We start from the raw sequence: 16408 nt of genomic DNA, 5'->3' as shown, positions 1-16408 counted from the left end.
TTTCACCAATGGTCGGAAAACTGTTAAAAATAATTATATTGTTATCTTTATTGACTTCATGAGTCGATGCCCGCATTATAGCCTATATGCTACTAATGTTTATAAAACGGTTTGAAAACGAACCCCTCAAAATGAGGGATATTTTGTCCTTGCACTTTAAACGCTAGAGGGAGGCATTTCACCTCAATTCTCTCAGCATATTTTCAACAAGACTTCACCTGAGTGACCTGACTGAATTCAGCTGCTCTGTGTGTGGTCCTAAGCAGAGAACCCGGTCCCAATATGCGTACTTGCAAAATATGCAAAGTAGGCTACGTCCAATAAATAGTATGCCTAAATCGGAATTACAATATCCGCGTTATCACTCATGACATGAGCTGACTGCATCTGAGATTCTGCAGTGTGTGCAGCCAGTTGATAGGCTTGTTCGAGATGCATCGGCGCTGCGCAGACTGATCGGCGTATGATATCAAAGTACCGCGAGAGCGATTCAAAAGCATAACGAGTCGTATGCTCTCCAATCGCTCTCGCGGTACTTTGATATCATACGCCGATCAGTCTGCCGATCTCGAGAGCGAAGACTAGTCAGATTTGAAAAGTTTAAAAATGGCGGAAAACTGTAAGCTGTTCTTCGTCGTTAAACTATACATGTTTAATTACACCCAAGTAAATTATATTCACGGTTGTTGTTTGCATTTCATAGGTCAACATCCAGGTAAACACAAAGGACTTTACGCACTTCATAATCGTCGAGAAGTAAGTTCTTTACTGAATATGCTAGCCTACATACTCTGAAATTACATCGCAAACCATTCAGGCGCCTTTAGACATCAATGTGTTGTTTGCAGCCTTCATTCCACATTAAATATCCTAATGTTAAAATTACAAAACATTGAGCATCAGCCTAAAAAAATCTCTCAAAAAACACTTTTAAAAAAACACAAAAAATTATGTAGTCCATCAATCGTATTTGGGGGAAACCTGTTTAAAACAATCAGAATTTACCTTCAGAAAATTAACCATGGTTTTATTATAGTAAAAGTTATTTTTTTTGGCAGATTGATTACCATTTGTATAACCAAAGTTGTGCTACAAATACCGTGGTTAAACTATGGTGAGTGTAGCATAACCATGATTAATTTGTGGTTACCATGGTTTAGCCATTCATGTTTTTTTTGGAAGTAAAACCATGGCTAATTTTCATATGGGTAGTGACAGGTCATTTAGATAAAAGCGTCTGCTAAATGAATAAATGAACTTATCTAAAGTGTATTTACTAAGTAATAAGTAAGACTAAAGAAAATGGGCATTCTGCAAAGTGTTATGTTTGTGGGATTGGGCATTATAGCCTACTTATTGGGCCATGGGGGTTCATCTATAAAAACTTGTTCTGGACCCTGGGAGTTCAAGTGATGGCCCTGAACAGGACTTTAAAAACTTCTGTCATCAGAAGTGATAAAATGATAATGGTGACACAGTGTATCATTATCCAATATTGTGTTAATACAGCATGTGTGAAGGACACTAAGGAGGGAGTTATTGGGAATAAACAAAGTGGTGTACTACAAATTTATCCCCTCAACAACCTTGAGTAGTGACGGCATGCATGAATGTCAAGTAGCATCGCAGATGGAATGTGGCAATTTAGCTCTCTTTACTATAGCATTCTCTTTAATTTGCTTCTCTGTGTGGTCAATAATTATATTATAATATAAAATTAGGTATTAAAAGTAGATCAGTAAAAGAACAAACATTCTCAGTCTTTTCCGTAAGTTTATGTGTAGTGGAAATGTGCCAGGCATCAGCCACACTTCACACCAAACATAACAGACAAACACACAGTTGACTTGACTGATTTCACCATCAGGAGTTGAATGTGGATGGTTGGTGCTAATTTGTTTTTCTTTTACAAACAAAGGCAACAGAAAAAAAAAAGCTAGAGAGTGAGACAGAAAGAATGCATCTTTATCCATGTCAAAGGCCATTCTTAAACTTCTGCTTATGGTTTCTTTCCCCTTATAATGAACATTTGACCCCGCACACACCACATAGCCTATTTACCATGTTTTGCGCTCTTTAAATCATTCAGTAGTTTCAGCTACAGGGTGCAAATTGCGATTGAAATGAAAAAGGGCCCCACCCTACTTGAGGTGTAACACATCATTACACCTGATGAATGCAGGTTCTGCCCACTACTGAATACAGAACAGCATTATGAAAGTTTGAGGCCTGAACAGCTCGTTCATTGTGATGTCATATCCTGTGGACTTCCTGGGTGGAGGTGGTTGTAAAGAATGGTGTATGTGTGCCCAGTGTGGTAGTGGAAAGCGAGTGCCAACAACATACTGTGCATGTTTTGTCAGTTGGTGAATAATATGAGGGAGGTGACACACAGACACACATTCTTAACTTCAGGGAGCCATTTCTTTAAAAAATTCATTTGAAATTGAAAAAAGCCAGAGCCATGGCATGTGGTCTTTAAAAAAGACCTCATTCACAAAATTTAAATGTACGTTTTTAAAGGATAATGTGCAGTCAGATGGTCATTATGAAAAATAAACCATTTATATTGTTATGACTTTGGCAATTGCCTTATTTGTTGAGAAGAAAGTGTAATATGAACATAGAACTAGCTATGTCTGAATTTTGTCATGGGATTTTGCTATTATATTGTGTATTGAAATGATCTAATCACAGAATGTAACTGGTGTCTCTTCAACTTCATTTTTAAAAAAAAAATCATTTACAGAATTAAAATGATTTTCTTTATATATGAATGTCACATCTGTCTTGGAAACTTTTTTCCATGTCTTCATTATTGTAATTGCTCGGTCAATTCTTCTTCTCCGAAATGAATCACATTTTTTAGGGTATGAACATGTTCAAAAACTCATGAAACTTTGCATACGCGTCAGAAGTGGTGTGGCAAAATGGCTCGATAGCGCCACCTACAAAATTTTAATTAAGCGCCCTTCGCACTACGTTTCACGTACAGGTATGAAATTCGGTAGACACATGTAACTGCCCAATACCTACAAAAAAGTCCCTGGGTGCAAAATCTGAAAACCCAACAGGAAGTGAGATATTTAGAATTTTCTCTGCAAAACAAAGTTTTCGCTGAAGGGCGTGTCCGTGGTGGCCTGACAAAATTTGATGTTTTGCCATGAAACAGGAAGTTGTTGTAACTCGGGCATACAATGTCCAATCTGCCCCAAACTTCACATGTTTTATTAGAGTCCTGGCCTGAAGACATCTACATGTCAGTCATAGCGCCACCAGTGGGCAACAGGAAATTACATGTTTTACACTGTGATTAACTCCTCATAGAGATTTAACCAGATCAACATCATATTTGGTATGTCTAATCTAAAGGCCTTAGTCATGTTAAATTGCAAAGATCTTCAGTTTTCATTGAAGGGCGTGTCCATGGCGGCCTGACAAATTTAGTCATAGCGCCACCTGCTGGCAACAGGAAATGGCATGCTTTGCACTGTAATTCACTCCCAGAAACACATTTATATATGCCATGAAGTACCAAACACGCTAGAAACACGTTAAATCATGCAACACTTGGCTAAGTGCTAAAGTATGCGAATAACGCCACGAAATCTACATGGCAATATTCAGTTATAGTCAAAGCGCCACCTGTTGGCAGCAGGAAGTGTGGCACGTCGAAATGACTTTGCCATATTTCTCCTGTATTTACATGCATGTCACTCACTATTCACAGTTTTCCTAAGGCCACCAGGTGGCGGTGGCCCCAGGTGCGAGGGCCCTTTCATCGCTGCTTGCAGCTTTAAATTTGCTTATGCATAGAGTTTAGCATTTTACCCTTATCCCAAACCCAGACTTTAAATCAATGACAACTTTGTTAAAAAACAAAAACATAAAATAACACTTAATTTAAACATATAATCTCACTATTCAGTCCCATGCAAAGCATTCTGGGAACTAGAAATCTCCAGCCCAGTTTTTGTTAATGCTAGTGAAAATGATCCATGCAATCCCAACATAAATGCATTAAGTTAACTTCTATTTTAGATATTTAAGCGGATTGCACACAGTTAAATAAATTTGAATTTGTTACAAAATGTACAATAATTAAGTTGCATTGGCTCATTTTAATTAACTGACCTAGCAGCAAAAATAAATTTTGAGTATGTGATGACAAAGAAAGAGGTCTCAATCAATGTAAATATAACTCCTGAACTTAATTTTTAATCAAGCTGTAATTGCAAATGCATCTATAGTTGAAGAAACACCCATATGTTTGAATGTTTCATAAACATTGCTTCGTAAAAATATTCATTATCAGTCCTTTTGTTTACTTAATATTATTTACACAGTTTTCAGGTCATCCTAACAGTGATTTACATACACAATGGAGACAGATTTCTTTATTTCAGACCTGTATGACCACATTAGCAGGGCTAATGTGAAATGTGAAAATATAGAAGCCTGTTTATACAGAATCCTGACCCTCCACATTAGAGCAGCACAGCCCTTGGAAACAGGGTAAACATTGTAAGCTAATTATCCACCGCAACTAAACAAAGGCATAGTGTGTTTTGCCTTTGTGGTTTTTTAGAGGGGAGGTTTGAGGTGGTGTGTTTGTTTGCTGGCGGTGTGTGACAGGTGACTTTTTTGGGGCCATGCACAATTAAGGTCTATGAGTAGTAAAGAGTGTTTGGAATTCTCACTTTTTCCCCAGACCTGTAGTTCAAGGACTGCAACACAACCACCACCTCGACCATAGTGACAGCCATGGATACACATACTGTGAACGGATGTTGTAGCAATATAGAGAAAGGAGCGGTAACTTCAGTGATTGTTCGTTTGTTCAGCTTTGCAATTAATCCTATATGGGACAAACATGGTCAACAGGAAAGAATCTCTTTCACATTGTATATTTTTCATTAGAGCTATTTTGCTATTGTCAAGTAATCGTTAATATTTACAGTCCGACTCCCAGTGTTTATCTGAGTAAAACTGTATTTGTTCCACATGGCTGTGTCCGTGTGTGTGTGAGCATGTGACTGCAGCCTACAGCTAGTGAGTCCATATGTTTTCTTAGCTTATGTACAGACCCATATGCTCCTGTATCATTTAGTGTTCATAAAATGGCCAATAATCAGACACGTTACATCAGACTGAGGGTTTTAAAACACATTCCAATAACTAGATTATCAATGCAGTCAAATGTAACATAAAAACAACCTGTTCATTTCAGAAGGCAAGAACTTTTAAACTGATATCAGTTCATGATAATTATAAATAACTGATGTACACTTTGATTTATTCTGAAGTAATTTGCTTATACTAATAATTATGATTTATCCACCTTTAAGTCTCAAAACTTAAAGCATGTTCAAAACTTCTGAACATCGCTTTTGTACTGTGTGGGTCAGGTCTCAAAAATAGCACCTTTGTGTGATTTGAGTTAGGTGGCTTAGTGGGTGGATCTATGTAAATGAGATGGTCCGGTGGTTTATGAATTGACCAGGACTCTCAGTCCCAGCAGTCTGCAGGAATCTCAGCATCACCACCACAGCAGGAGCACAGCGTGTCCTTTTTAGACACTATTTTATGAGATTTTTTGTTGTTGTATTGGCTAAGAACAACATGGCCAGATGTGACACTAGCTAGTGTCACACTTTTATTTACCTAACATAAGGCATATGTCAGTTTTTAAGTCCATACCCATAGAATTTTTTAGATTTTGTTTCTGGCAATAGAGGGATTTCCCTCTGTCATTTCTTTTTTTCTCTCTCTCAGTATTGATAATATACAAAAAATCATGTTAATGGAGATGAACTTGCTTCTTTGGAGTTCTTTTCTGACTGTGGCAGCATTACACCCTGCATCAAGCCGATATAGCCTCTACTCTGGACCCCATCCACAGTACAACTCAGAGAAACCGACGGCCAGGCATAAGTGAGTATCCATGAGTGAAAAATTAATTTTCTTAATTGATGGCACAGATGGCCAAAAAGCCGTTGAATAAATAATTTCAGACACATCTGGGAGGCAATACTGCTGCACTTAATCTATTTACTGGCATCTATGCTGGTAAAAATGTGAATGTTCATTCCATTCCAGGGAGGTACTAATTAAGACTGTGGTTAAGAAAATATGACCCAATGACCACTTAAATTAATCCACTGTAGACACTAAATACCTGTTGAGTTAACATTTTCCAGTTTTACATTACAGTTGGGTATAATCTGTTTAGTTTACAATGAGGTGCAGTCATAAATTTACTCAAATTTAGTGAATTCATAGTGAATTGAATGTTGCACTGTACAACAAGGTTCTATACATTACCATTAGTTAATGTTTAGGTATCATCATCAACAATGAATGATAATCTATACAAGTTTTATTAATTTTGGTTAGTGTTATTGTATTTTTTTCTTTTTTTAGTAGTAGAAAAATAAACATGTTAATGTATATAACTTTTAATATGAAAATGTATATGTAAAAATGAATATTAAACACGATTAATAATTGCTGTAAAAGTATTGTTTATTGTTATTAACTATTGCGTTTACTAATTCTCTCGCAGGAACCACTGTGCTTATGTTGTGGAAAGAACTGTCTCATTCACTATTCAGGATGGAGTGACTCCCTTCATGAAGGCAGAGTACAACAAGTGTGATTGGGGGCAGAAATGCCCAACTATAAAGTAAGACAGCTATTAATATTTGTGTAACTTTCATACATGCAATTAATGTTTGTATAATAAAATAGACTTTAGCTCACAGATTTAGCTCATTTTGACACCCGGCCTGTTTTTACAGGTATCGCACGTACTACAAGCCTATGTATAAAGTTGCCTATAAGACTCTGACTGAGCTGGAGTGGAAGTGCTGTCCTGGATATGCAGGTGTCGGTTGCACTGCGGTATATGGAATGAAAGCAAGGCCCCTATTCAAAGGACCAATGCCTGCACAGAAGGATCCGATTCCTCATTTTAAAGGTCCCATGCCTATGCAGAAGGGCCCTATGCCTCCATTTAAAGGGCCCATGCCTATGCAGAAGGGCCCTATGCCTCCATTTAAAGGGCCCATGCCTATACAGAAGGGCCCTATGCCTCCATTTAAAGGGCCCATCCCTGCACAGAAGGGTCCCATGCCTTCTTTTAAAGGGCCTATGCAGAAGGGTCCCATGCCTTCTTTTAAAAGGCCTATGCCTACACAAAAGGGTCCAGTGCCTTCTTTTAAAGGTTCCAAACCCTCTCAAAAGGCTTCATTTAAAGGGCAGTTTCCTCATCCCCACTTTAATGGAAACCCCTGGAATCAACCTCAACCACCGTCTAATGGCATGAATGGATACCCAGGCCCTAATACTGGACCCTCTTCCCAAGATGCCTCAGTTGAACCTTATCCAGACCACCAAGAACCGGAAGTAGATTATCCTGAACCCATGCCAGAGCCTCAAGATCTTGGCCTTGATTTAATCCCAAGAGAGAATGAGCCAATCACAGGCTACCAGGATCCTCAGCCAGATCGCCATGGTTCTATATCAGAGCACAGTGAGACAGAGCCTGTTTCCAATGCACGGGCGCCCTCTGGTGGTAGTGAAACAAACCAAGGTAAATAAACTATATGCATTTACACATTCTAGTATATATATTTGTTTTGAATCAGCATTTGTTCGTACAATTAAAAGTGTTGTGTGCCCAAATAAATAAATATAATTAATTCCCAGGTCATGATGACAACATTATTGAAGATGAGCGGTTGGGTAGGATAGAAGAGGATGTGCAGCGACTCTTTCTTGGTCTTGAGACTCTCCGTGGTACAGTGACAGGTATGGAGGACAGTTTGCGTGCTTCCCTCCGTGAAGATGCCAACCGGATGTTGACTGCACTTATTTCTGCAGCACCTAGCCCTATTGCTGCTCCTTCCCTGTCCAGGGACTCTTCTGTGGGTTTCGGAGATCTTCCTGGAGGTGCACCGGATATTGAGGGTTCAGATGTGGTGGGACAGTTCCCAAACTTGGTCGATTTAGCTGAAAAGGTTTCAGAGCTGCGAGCAGAGCTTCTGGCAAAGGCATCTGAGCTGGAAGAGATAAGAGGAGCAGTCATGGGTCACAACAACACCCTTCAAAGACTGTCAGATGGGTCAGTGAATATTACTCAAACTAACTTCCAAAAGGCCCTGGAGAAAATAGTGGAGTCCAAAATGAGTGAAGCTCGGGTGGCCATCTTAGATGGCTTTGAAAAACGTGTGGAGAGTGCTGAGGACCGATGCGAGGGTCGCATGGCAGAGGTGCGGCTCCAGTGCAAGGAAGAACTTTTGAATGGACAAGATCAGATTGAGCAAGTCCTAGACATAAGGGCCGTAGGATTGAGGACAGAACTCCAAAAACTTCAGGCTCAACTTCAAGACCTGGAGCCTGAAGAGGGTTGTTGCATTGCTGTATCAGGTCTAACTGAAAGGCTAATTCTTGTTGAGCAGTCAGTGGGTGGCTTGAATGAGTCCCAAATACACCTACGTGCCGAACTTGGTGGACACAAGGACCATATAGAGGGCATGTTGGAGGGCCGACTGGCTTATGTGGAATCCAAGATGAATATTGCATTGAATCAAGAGGAAGCAAACATTAACAAAAGAGTGCCCACCGACCTGGAGGCGCAGTTAGAGGGGAAGCTTAAAGCTCTTGAAAGTCGTCTCTTGGCTGCAGTGGAGGAGCTAGGTAATGTCACAGCACCAACTTTGCTAGAGGGTCAGGCTGTGCCCACAATGGAGACAGATATAGAATCACTCAGAAGAAGTGTTGAGGACGATTTGGACCGTTTACAGGAACAGCTTAAATCCATAGAGGTTATGTGCACTTCATCTTGTGTTCCACAACCTGTTCTTACAGGATATGCAGCTCCTCTGGCAAATAAGGAGGATAAAATTGAGGACAACCACAAGGAACTGAACGGGAAACTTGATTTACAAGTAGAGAGATTGAATAACCTCAATGCCACACTATATAATCTTCTTGTCCAGTTGGCAGAGAAACAGGAGGTAGGTCTTCAGGGTGAGGTGACCCTACTGAAAGTTAGTGTGAACTCCGTTAACAGATCGCTCTGTGGCTTGCAAGAGTCTCTTGGCTCTGTGATCAGAGAGGTCAGTCACACCAACCTTACCTGGCAAGAGAGAGAAGAAAGGCTTGCACAGCAAGTGAAGGGTGTGGTTCAGCTGGTGGGGCGACAGGCATCTATGCTGGGTACTGGGGAGCGAAAGTTGACCCGTCTGAAAGGAGAACTTCAGGATCTGCGGCGGAGAGTGGCCGGAGAGCTTCAGGGTTGCCGCTCCACTGCCCTGGGTGTCCAGAAGGAGGTAAATGAAGTCGGGGGTCGTGTTGCCCGTGTGGAGGGTCAGTGTGGAGGGCTGGCACACCTGGCTGATGACCTAGAGAGAATTCGAGGAGAGCTAGAAAGGCACTCTGATGGGTATTTGTCTCATGTAAATAGCACCCTTGTTAACCATTCTCACCAGCTGTCCGAGCTCAGAGATAGCATTCAAAACTGCACTGGATCATCTGGGTCTACTAGGAAAGCCGGGGACAGTATAGCTACAACACAACAAATGGAAGAACAACAAACAACACAACCAGCCCATCCCAGAGGAGACCAGTTTGCAGTTCCCACACAGCACAGAGGTGACTAGTAATTCAAGTGCACTTTATAATGTTAAGACAGTCTATACTCAAGACATATACTATTATATAGTATCTTTCTAAGGAGGCTAGTCTCTTACCAACATCTGTTGTATGATCAGTATTGTTGAAATTCACTCTTCCCAGTCTGTGGTGTTGCTGTATTGTATTGTTGCTGTCTTTTTAATCACTTGTCAATTATATATATATATTTTTAAAAAACTTTTTCTTAGCAGTTTTAGGGTTGATAGGTTTATTCATTGTCTTACTATGTTCTTGTGAATATTTTTTATATAAATTGGATGTCTGACTTTGCAAATGTTTTTATTGTAGGGCTTTTTAAATGAAAGAGACTGTTGTTCAACATTTCTGGAACATGCTTCAATGACTTTTGTGAATTTTTGACTTTTTTTTTGTTACCTCTTTGTACTTTTTGTGTTTGTACCTTTATACTGTGTATGGTTTGTGAAAGATGGTTCTTAATAAAATGTTGAAATCTCACTTATTTTTTTAGTTTATGAGGTTGACAAATTACTGTGTATATTATGAATCTCCAACAGAAAACATTCAAAAGGCAACAGGCTAATAATTGCACTCTTTAATGGCATAACATGTGAAGTGCATTGAATTGTAAAATGTCATCATTCAATTTCACATTTAGACTTTTACATTTAAACATGAAATGACCAAAAAAAAAAAAAAAAGAGAATAGAAAAAAAAGCAATAATAAACATTTGTGGAAACTTTATGAGCTCCTGTCGTATTCCATTTTTTCCAATGTTTATATCAAAATGAAATCTGTGAAGGAAAACAGGACATGTAAAGCAGTTATTCCACATTTGTATAGATGTTTTATCATTAATGTCTAGCTAAAACAGTTGAAACTGTGATGCTTTTGGACCTGTACTTCTGAGCATTTATGAAACCATCTAAGAAGGTTTTTTTTTTTTTTTTCAATTTAATAGGTGATTACAGAAGTTCTATTTAGTTTTTTTTTTTTTTTTTTTTTTTTTTTTAAATGTGAAAAGGACACATTCACAAGCCCTCACATATAACTCTAAAGGTGATTATTTAGGGATGTTGGTGCTGATGCATCATACTTACTAATATTTCCCCCCTGCTCTTTCAGTTCCTTGATGTATTTCATTATGGCAAAAGTATCATATCCGAACACTGCTGCTGCCAGCAAACCAAAAATCTTAAAGATCAAGCATGGAAAAAGTTTGAAGAAACAATGGTGAAAGCACAAGGATCAATTAATGCACATAAGAAAATCAATAATTTGTATACTTATGACATCTTATAATCATTAAATAGAACAGTATAATATGATCTAGTTTTATAAAACGTGTTAATGAGTTTGACAGCAACACCATTAGATATCCATTTAGTGTCCCAGCAACCTAAAACTTTCATTGCTTTGTCTTTTCACATTACCCTTTCAGCCAGAAACATATTCTTTGCTAATTTACTCACCGAACCAGCAACTTCCCCAGAACTTCTCAATGCCCAGCTAATGCAGATAATAGAAGTAATGAGTAAGGTGAGTGAGCCTGTGATTGCTCTGAAGAAGTCCTGCAAGCAAATGAGAACATGTGACTTGTTTGTTAATTTTCAGTATAAATTGGAAGAGGTTGAGAACAAAAACCTTTGAGTGAAATGCACTTATAACATGGTGGTTAGGTAATAATTGGTTAAAAAAAAAATTAAATCCAGAGAATCCAATATCCAGTATATGGACATTTTACCGTCCATGGCAATGCCCGTATCTGCAGTTCCATGCCATAAATGATGAAGATGATAAAGGCCCAGACCAGCTCTATAATGGGGCACCACAAGTAGCAATCAGAAGAGACTGCTTTACAAATAATCACAATGAGACATAGAGCCTAATTTAAAACAAAAAAGAAGTATATCATTGTACATATATCACTCATTTTAAACAAAATTGTTCAAGATTAATCATCTACAGTTTGCATGTAATAAATGTAGCATCAAATGAAAGTCTATTTTTAAACCATTTAGATTTTAAAATGATTTATTTTAAAGCAATATGAATCTTTATTAGCTACATTTTAACACTCGGCAGACTTACAATTTCAATAGCTAAAATCATCCCCTTTGGTGACCAGATGAATTTTGTCATTTGCTCCGTGGCTGAAACTGGCTCTGTGGCTGAAACTTCTTTTGTTTCGACCATCTTGATCTTGTAACTTAGAAAAAAGCATAAAAAAGCATCTAGAGTAGTATATATAGATAAATTAATATAGAGTTTAAAAATGTCATATATATATATCTATATCAAGATGCAAACAGGACGCACTGTATTTTACTTTACTTTATCTGAACAACAGTAAAAATCATCCCTTTTTAGTGTGTTAATTTCCACGAATGTTACACCAAACTTTGTTAAGCATAAAACTGAAATTTAGAGTAAACATTCACCAATATACTATATTATACTATATTATTTAGTGGGCTATAATCATTTAAAAATTGAACATCTGATATGTTTGATTCATTAAATACCTGAAAAGAAACAGTTGAATAAATCTCTCGGCTGCGATGTTTTCACAAAGGTGCTTAATAAAATAAAAGTGCAGTCCACCTCTCAAGTGAGTAAAGGTGCAGAGAGAAAACTACATCTGTTGCGCAACAATGCATGTCACACACTTTATTTCTGGTACTTTTAGGCTTACAGGGTGTTCCTTCCTGTCACCGGATACTATTGGTGGGTCTGAGTAATTTGCCAAAGCTCTTAAATATGACAAAAAAGATGTCAATGCTGGTAAAAAATTTCATTATTCAGGGGATCACCAAACCTTGAATCATACATCTGACATTTGAATTGATGACATGGTTTTCATATCATATAATAAATAGGCCTATTTATTGTTACTACTGTAAAGACATTAAATTATGTGATCTCTTTCAAGAAGTGAAAAAAAAAAAGTAAATTAAATTATTTTGTTTATCAAAACAATACGATCAATGCTGAATTGAACATTTTAAATAAGCATTACCTTAGATATTAAGCAAACCATGTTACTTTGGCAAAGGTTTTTGTATTACTAGTGTGGGCCTTTACCCTGAGTGTGAGGTAAAAGGCCCACCTTGCCCCCTCATACATTTATATAATTTTTAAACAAAACAATCTACTTTTTATGATTTCTTTTTCCACAAAATGTGTTGCTCCATCAATGTTCAATAAAAACATATTTTGGTTTCTGCAATTATATACACTATTTTCCTTAAAGTGTGCATTTAGCCCCTTTGCAGCCTATAATGATCCAATGACCTAGCATATATTTAATAACTACAATGCTAATTACTTGGTAGAAAATCATAAATTTAAAAATATGTAAAAAATAATAATACACCTCCACAATAACCCACATAGTGTGCATAACTCACAAATCTACTTGTGGTTTATTGGGTGAAGAGAGAATGTAGTCATTTCCTATCTCTGTGAGTTCCAGAGAAAATTTCAGTTTCTGTGTATTTTCCGTTTGAGGCCAATGCTTTTTTTTAGACTCAAATGATCATACAAACAACACATGAGCAGACAGATTAAGCTTTTCACTCTTCCATACATATATTAACAACTTACCTATCTATCTATCTACTGTATCTATCTATCTATCTATCTATCTAGTGCTGGGCAGATTACTTGCAAATTGTAGTCCGTTACTGATTACAAATTCTATTATGAACATTAGTTGTAGTAACATAATCTAGATTTCTATATATTCTGACTACTTTTTGATTACTTTTAGATTACTTTTGACCTAACTCGTTTATCACTTAAATTTGGTTGTGTATTTGCTATATATATATATATATATATATATATATATGTGTGTGTGTGTGTGTGTGTAAAAGAGAAAGACAAAGAAAGAAAATTTTCCATTATTTGTTCTCAACAGCACAAAATGCATTAAGCATTAGCCTACACATTATGCCAGGGTTTCCCAAACTGTGAAACTGCAGGGGGATTGTTAGATGATAAAAAGCTAATGATTAATTAAATCATAAAAATGTCAAATTAAAAATAATAAATTATTTAAAAAAAAAAAAAAAAAACAATCAAAATATTATAAAATAATACAATTGTGAATAATTTGTGTGAGTAATATGTAATCATATAGTTCATAAACAAGTAACTGTAATCTGATTATGAGTAGGGCTGGGTATTGACACAATTTTCATGATTCGATTCGATTTCTATTCACATGCTTGTGATTCGATTAGATTCCGATTCAATTCCATATAGATTATTTTGGATGTAGTATATCACACAGTACATGGCAAATTTTCTAGAGGGAAAAAATCTCTCAACTAATGCTGTAAAATACACATGGGAGTCAGTTGGTACTACATTACTATAATATTGAAGGTTAAAATTATCTTATTTATATACAAACACTTAAATTACACTCAATGATGTTTTTTATAATAAATAAAGTTTAGAATTACATAATCATATTTATACTCCAATTCGTTTTTTAGAAATATAATCATTTACAGTTTTTCTCAGTTGCTTTGTCACATTTCTCGAATCATCCTTAAAATTTGCAAAACAGTATGTTCATTTCTCAAAACAATTTGTACAAACAGCACAACGTATTGGATTACCTGCAAAAGCCTGTAACCTGCTCAAAATCCTTAGATCATCTCTCAAAAGAAAGTATTTATGTCAATGAACATATCAGTCCTTGTGTCATTGTTCTCGAACAAGATAGTCAAAATGCTTAGCCATGTTGTCAATATAACAGTGATGAATATTTCAGATGTAAACTATGGCTACAGTTTTTATGACAGTGATTGAAACTGCACAAGACTGCACTTTGTCTGTATGGCATATATCAATTTTAACAGTACAAATGGACACATTACTGTATATGGGAGATTGATTGCAAAAGACTGGACAGGATTCACAGTTTTGTATTTACTGTTGGTCTGTCAACAAATTACTGTAAAATGTCCTTGTGATAAATGAAAAAGACAACACTATATACGTACACTATATATATGTATTCTTGTGTATGTATGTGATATAGTATGTATCTGTATAAAGTTCATTTAGCCTACTATACTATAAGTGTAAAGCAAGTGTAATATGCTACTGTAAGTGTAAAAATGCTACTGTAATATTAAGATTATAGCATGTATACCATATTAGAGACCAGTGCACATTGCTGAAATACATACCTGTTATGTCTATGAAATACTTGAATGATTGAGGAAAAGGTTTTTCTCCAAACATTCAGCTGCACATTTAGACCCACATAAGCCATTGTAAGGTCATGATTGAGAACATTGTTTACAATAGTGGTCCTTATTTCACCAGAAACGTGCCTACGCCCCCTTTGCTTTATCTACCTCTTCCTCTGTTTTGCCTCCCTACCCTTCTACCACACATCCTTACTCCTCTTCTTCTTTCCAGCTGTTGGCCCTTTTTGTTTCCATGATGTTCTTCCATTATCAGAAATTGTAACTCTTGTGTTGTACTCTGTCTATATATGTTTCCAGTTGAAGATTCATGACATGCATCTTTGAGCTGTTTTAGAGAACTGGTTGGGTCATTGGTTGATCTAATGCTTTACATTCCCCTGAATACATTAGTGAAATTCAGGATTCACCTGCAAAATTCATCAATTCAGGACACATTTACAAAAGTATAATAGAAATGTATAGATAATATACTTGTATATACACATTGTGATAACTAGGTCAACCATTTTGCATTTAATGACTTGTGCGATGAACTAATGACTAGATGTTTTGGGGGGTAAGACTATTCAACAGAGAACCATATAATACATTTTGAGCAACATGATATTAGCAATTGATAATGTAGGAAATAGCAGACAGTTCATAATTAATTGCCTGAATGTACTAAAGCATTTGCAGTTTGTTCAAAAGAATGAGAAACTGCTTTTATGACGTGCACAAGTGACTAGATGATGTGGTGGTTGAACAAGTAGTTTTGAGAATTTCAGTTCTGATCTGAGAAATGTGCCAACGCGACTGAGAAAAACTGTAATGACTAGATGTTTTAAGGGGTAAGACTATTCAACAGAAAACCATATAATACATTTTGAGCAACATGATATTAGCAATTGATAATGTAGGAAATAGCAGACAGTTGTACATAATTAATTGCCTGAATGTACTAAAGCATTTGCAATTTGTTCAAAAGACTGAGAAAAACTGTAAATCGTGGCTGTCATAACTGATTTATTCAAACATACATTAAATATTATGAATACATTATGAATACTAAATACTGTCTGCTGCATCTGATGCTTTATGTGAAAGCTTCTTGAGATTTTTTATTGACAAAATCTCTAATTTGAGACCCAAAGCATGCCCTTTTCATACGAACCCTCTATTCCGTTGTTGCATTCTGTTTCCTGGGATGCTTTTGAACCTATTTCTCTGCAACTACTTAAAGACATTATAGTCAATATTAAACCATCGTTCTGCTCTCTTGACATCATTCCCCCCAAGTTTTTAAAATTAATTGTTGTCTTGTTGTGTCTGGATTGGTGTCTTCACTAGAGCCATCTGTTCTGAACAATTTTCGTCCTATTTCTGCATTACCTTTTATCTTGAAGGTGTTGGAAAAAATTGTATTTGACCAACTTCAGTTTTTTCTTAAGTGCAATGGTATTTCTCAAACATTTAAATCTGGTTTTAAGTCTGCCCACAGTATACTGAATCTGCCCTTTTGAGAGTGTTAAATGACATT

The 16408-nt window shown here is 36.7% G+C and overlaps 1 protein-coding gene and 1 long non-coding RNA gene across 7 annotated transcripts; one reads left to right on the top strand and one right to left on the bottom strand.

Moving 5' to 3' along the window:
• The first annotated feature begins 505 nt into the window (after positions 1-505).
• Positions 506-10155, top strand: emilin3a (elastin microfibril interfacer 3a). Of its 4 annotated transcripts, XM_051904272.1 has the most exons (7): positions 506-566; positions 597-619; positions 704-756; positions 5776-5934; positions 6566-6685; positions 6801-7594; positions 7711-10155. In XM_051904272.1, exons 4-7 carry the CDS (start codon positions 5798-5800, stop codon positions 9663-9665), a joined length of 3006 nt encoding a protein of 1001 aa, XP_051760232.1. In that variant the 5' UTR covers positions 506-566; positions 597-619; positions 704-756; positions 5776-5797; the 3' UTR covers positions 9666-10155. The 4 variants fall into 4 exon arrangements, with proteins under 4 accessions (XP_051760232.1, XP_051760234.1, XP_051760233.1 ...); XM_051904274.1 differs by lacking the exon at positions 506-566 and having other exon boundaries at positions 609-715; XM_051904273.1 differs by lacking the exons at positions 506-566; positions 597-619 and having other exon boundaries at positions 620-756.
• A 257-nt stretch (positions 10156-10412) lies between these two features.
• LOC127518007 (uncharacterized) lies at positions 10413-12317 on the bottom strand. 3 transcript variants are annotated; one of them, XR_007931427.1, is made up of 5 exons: positions 12184-12317; positions 11750-11867; positions 11131-11473; positions 10759-10852; positions 10413-10452 (listed from the first exon to the last, which is right to left on the bottom strand). It is a non-coding gene; the product is annotated as an uncharacterized LOC127518007 (long non-coding RNA). The 3 variants fall into 3 exon arrangements; XR_007931425.1 differs by lacking the exon at positions 10413-10452 and having other exon boundaries at positions 10633-10852; XR_007931426.1 differs by lacking the exons at positions 10413-10452; positions 12184-12317 and having other exon boundaries at positions 10633-10852; positions 11131-11543; positions 11750-11858.
• Positions 12318-16408: the final 4091 nt, after the last annotated feature.

This window comes from Ctenopharyngodon idella, chromosome 8 (genome assembly GCF_019924925.1).
Source record: "Ctenopharyngodon idella isolate HZGC_01 chromosome 8, HZGC01, whole genome shotgun sequence".
Classification (NCBI taxonomy): Eukaryota; Metazoa; Chordata; class Actinopteri; order Cypriniformes; family Xenocyprididae; genus Ctenopharyngodon; species Ctenopharyngodon idella.
This window is presented reverse-complemented; position numbering and strand designations above follow the sequence as displayed.

Coding starts and splice junctions, on each gene's coding strand:
- emilin3a (XM_051904272.1), top strand. CDS start 5,798: ATGTTAATGGAGATGAACTTGCTTCTTTGGAGTTCTTTTCTGACTGTG. Junction 5,935..6,565: donor AAACCGACGGCCAGGCATAA/GTGAGTATCCAT, acceptor ATTCTCTCGCAG/GAACCACTGTGCTTATGTTG. Junction 6,686..6,800: donor CAGAAATGCCCAACTATAAA/GTAAGACAGCTA, acceptor CTGTTTTTACAG/GTATCGCACGTACTACAAGC.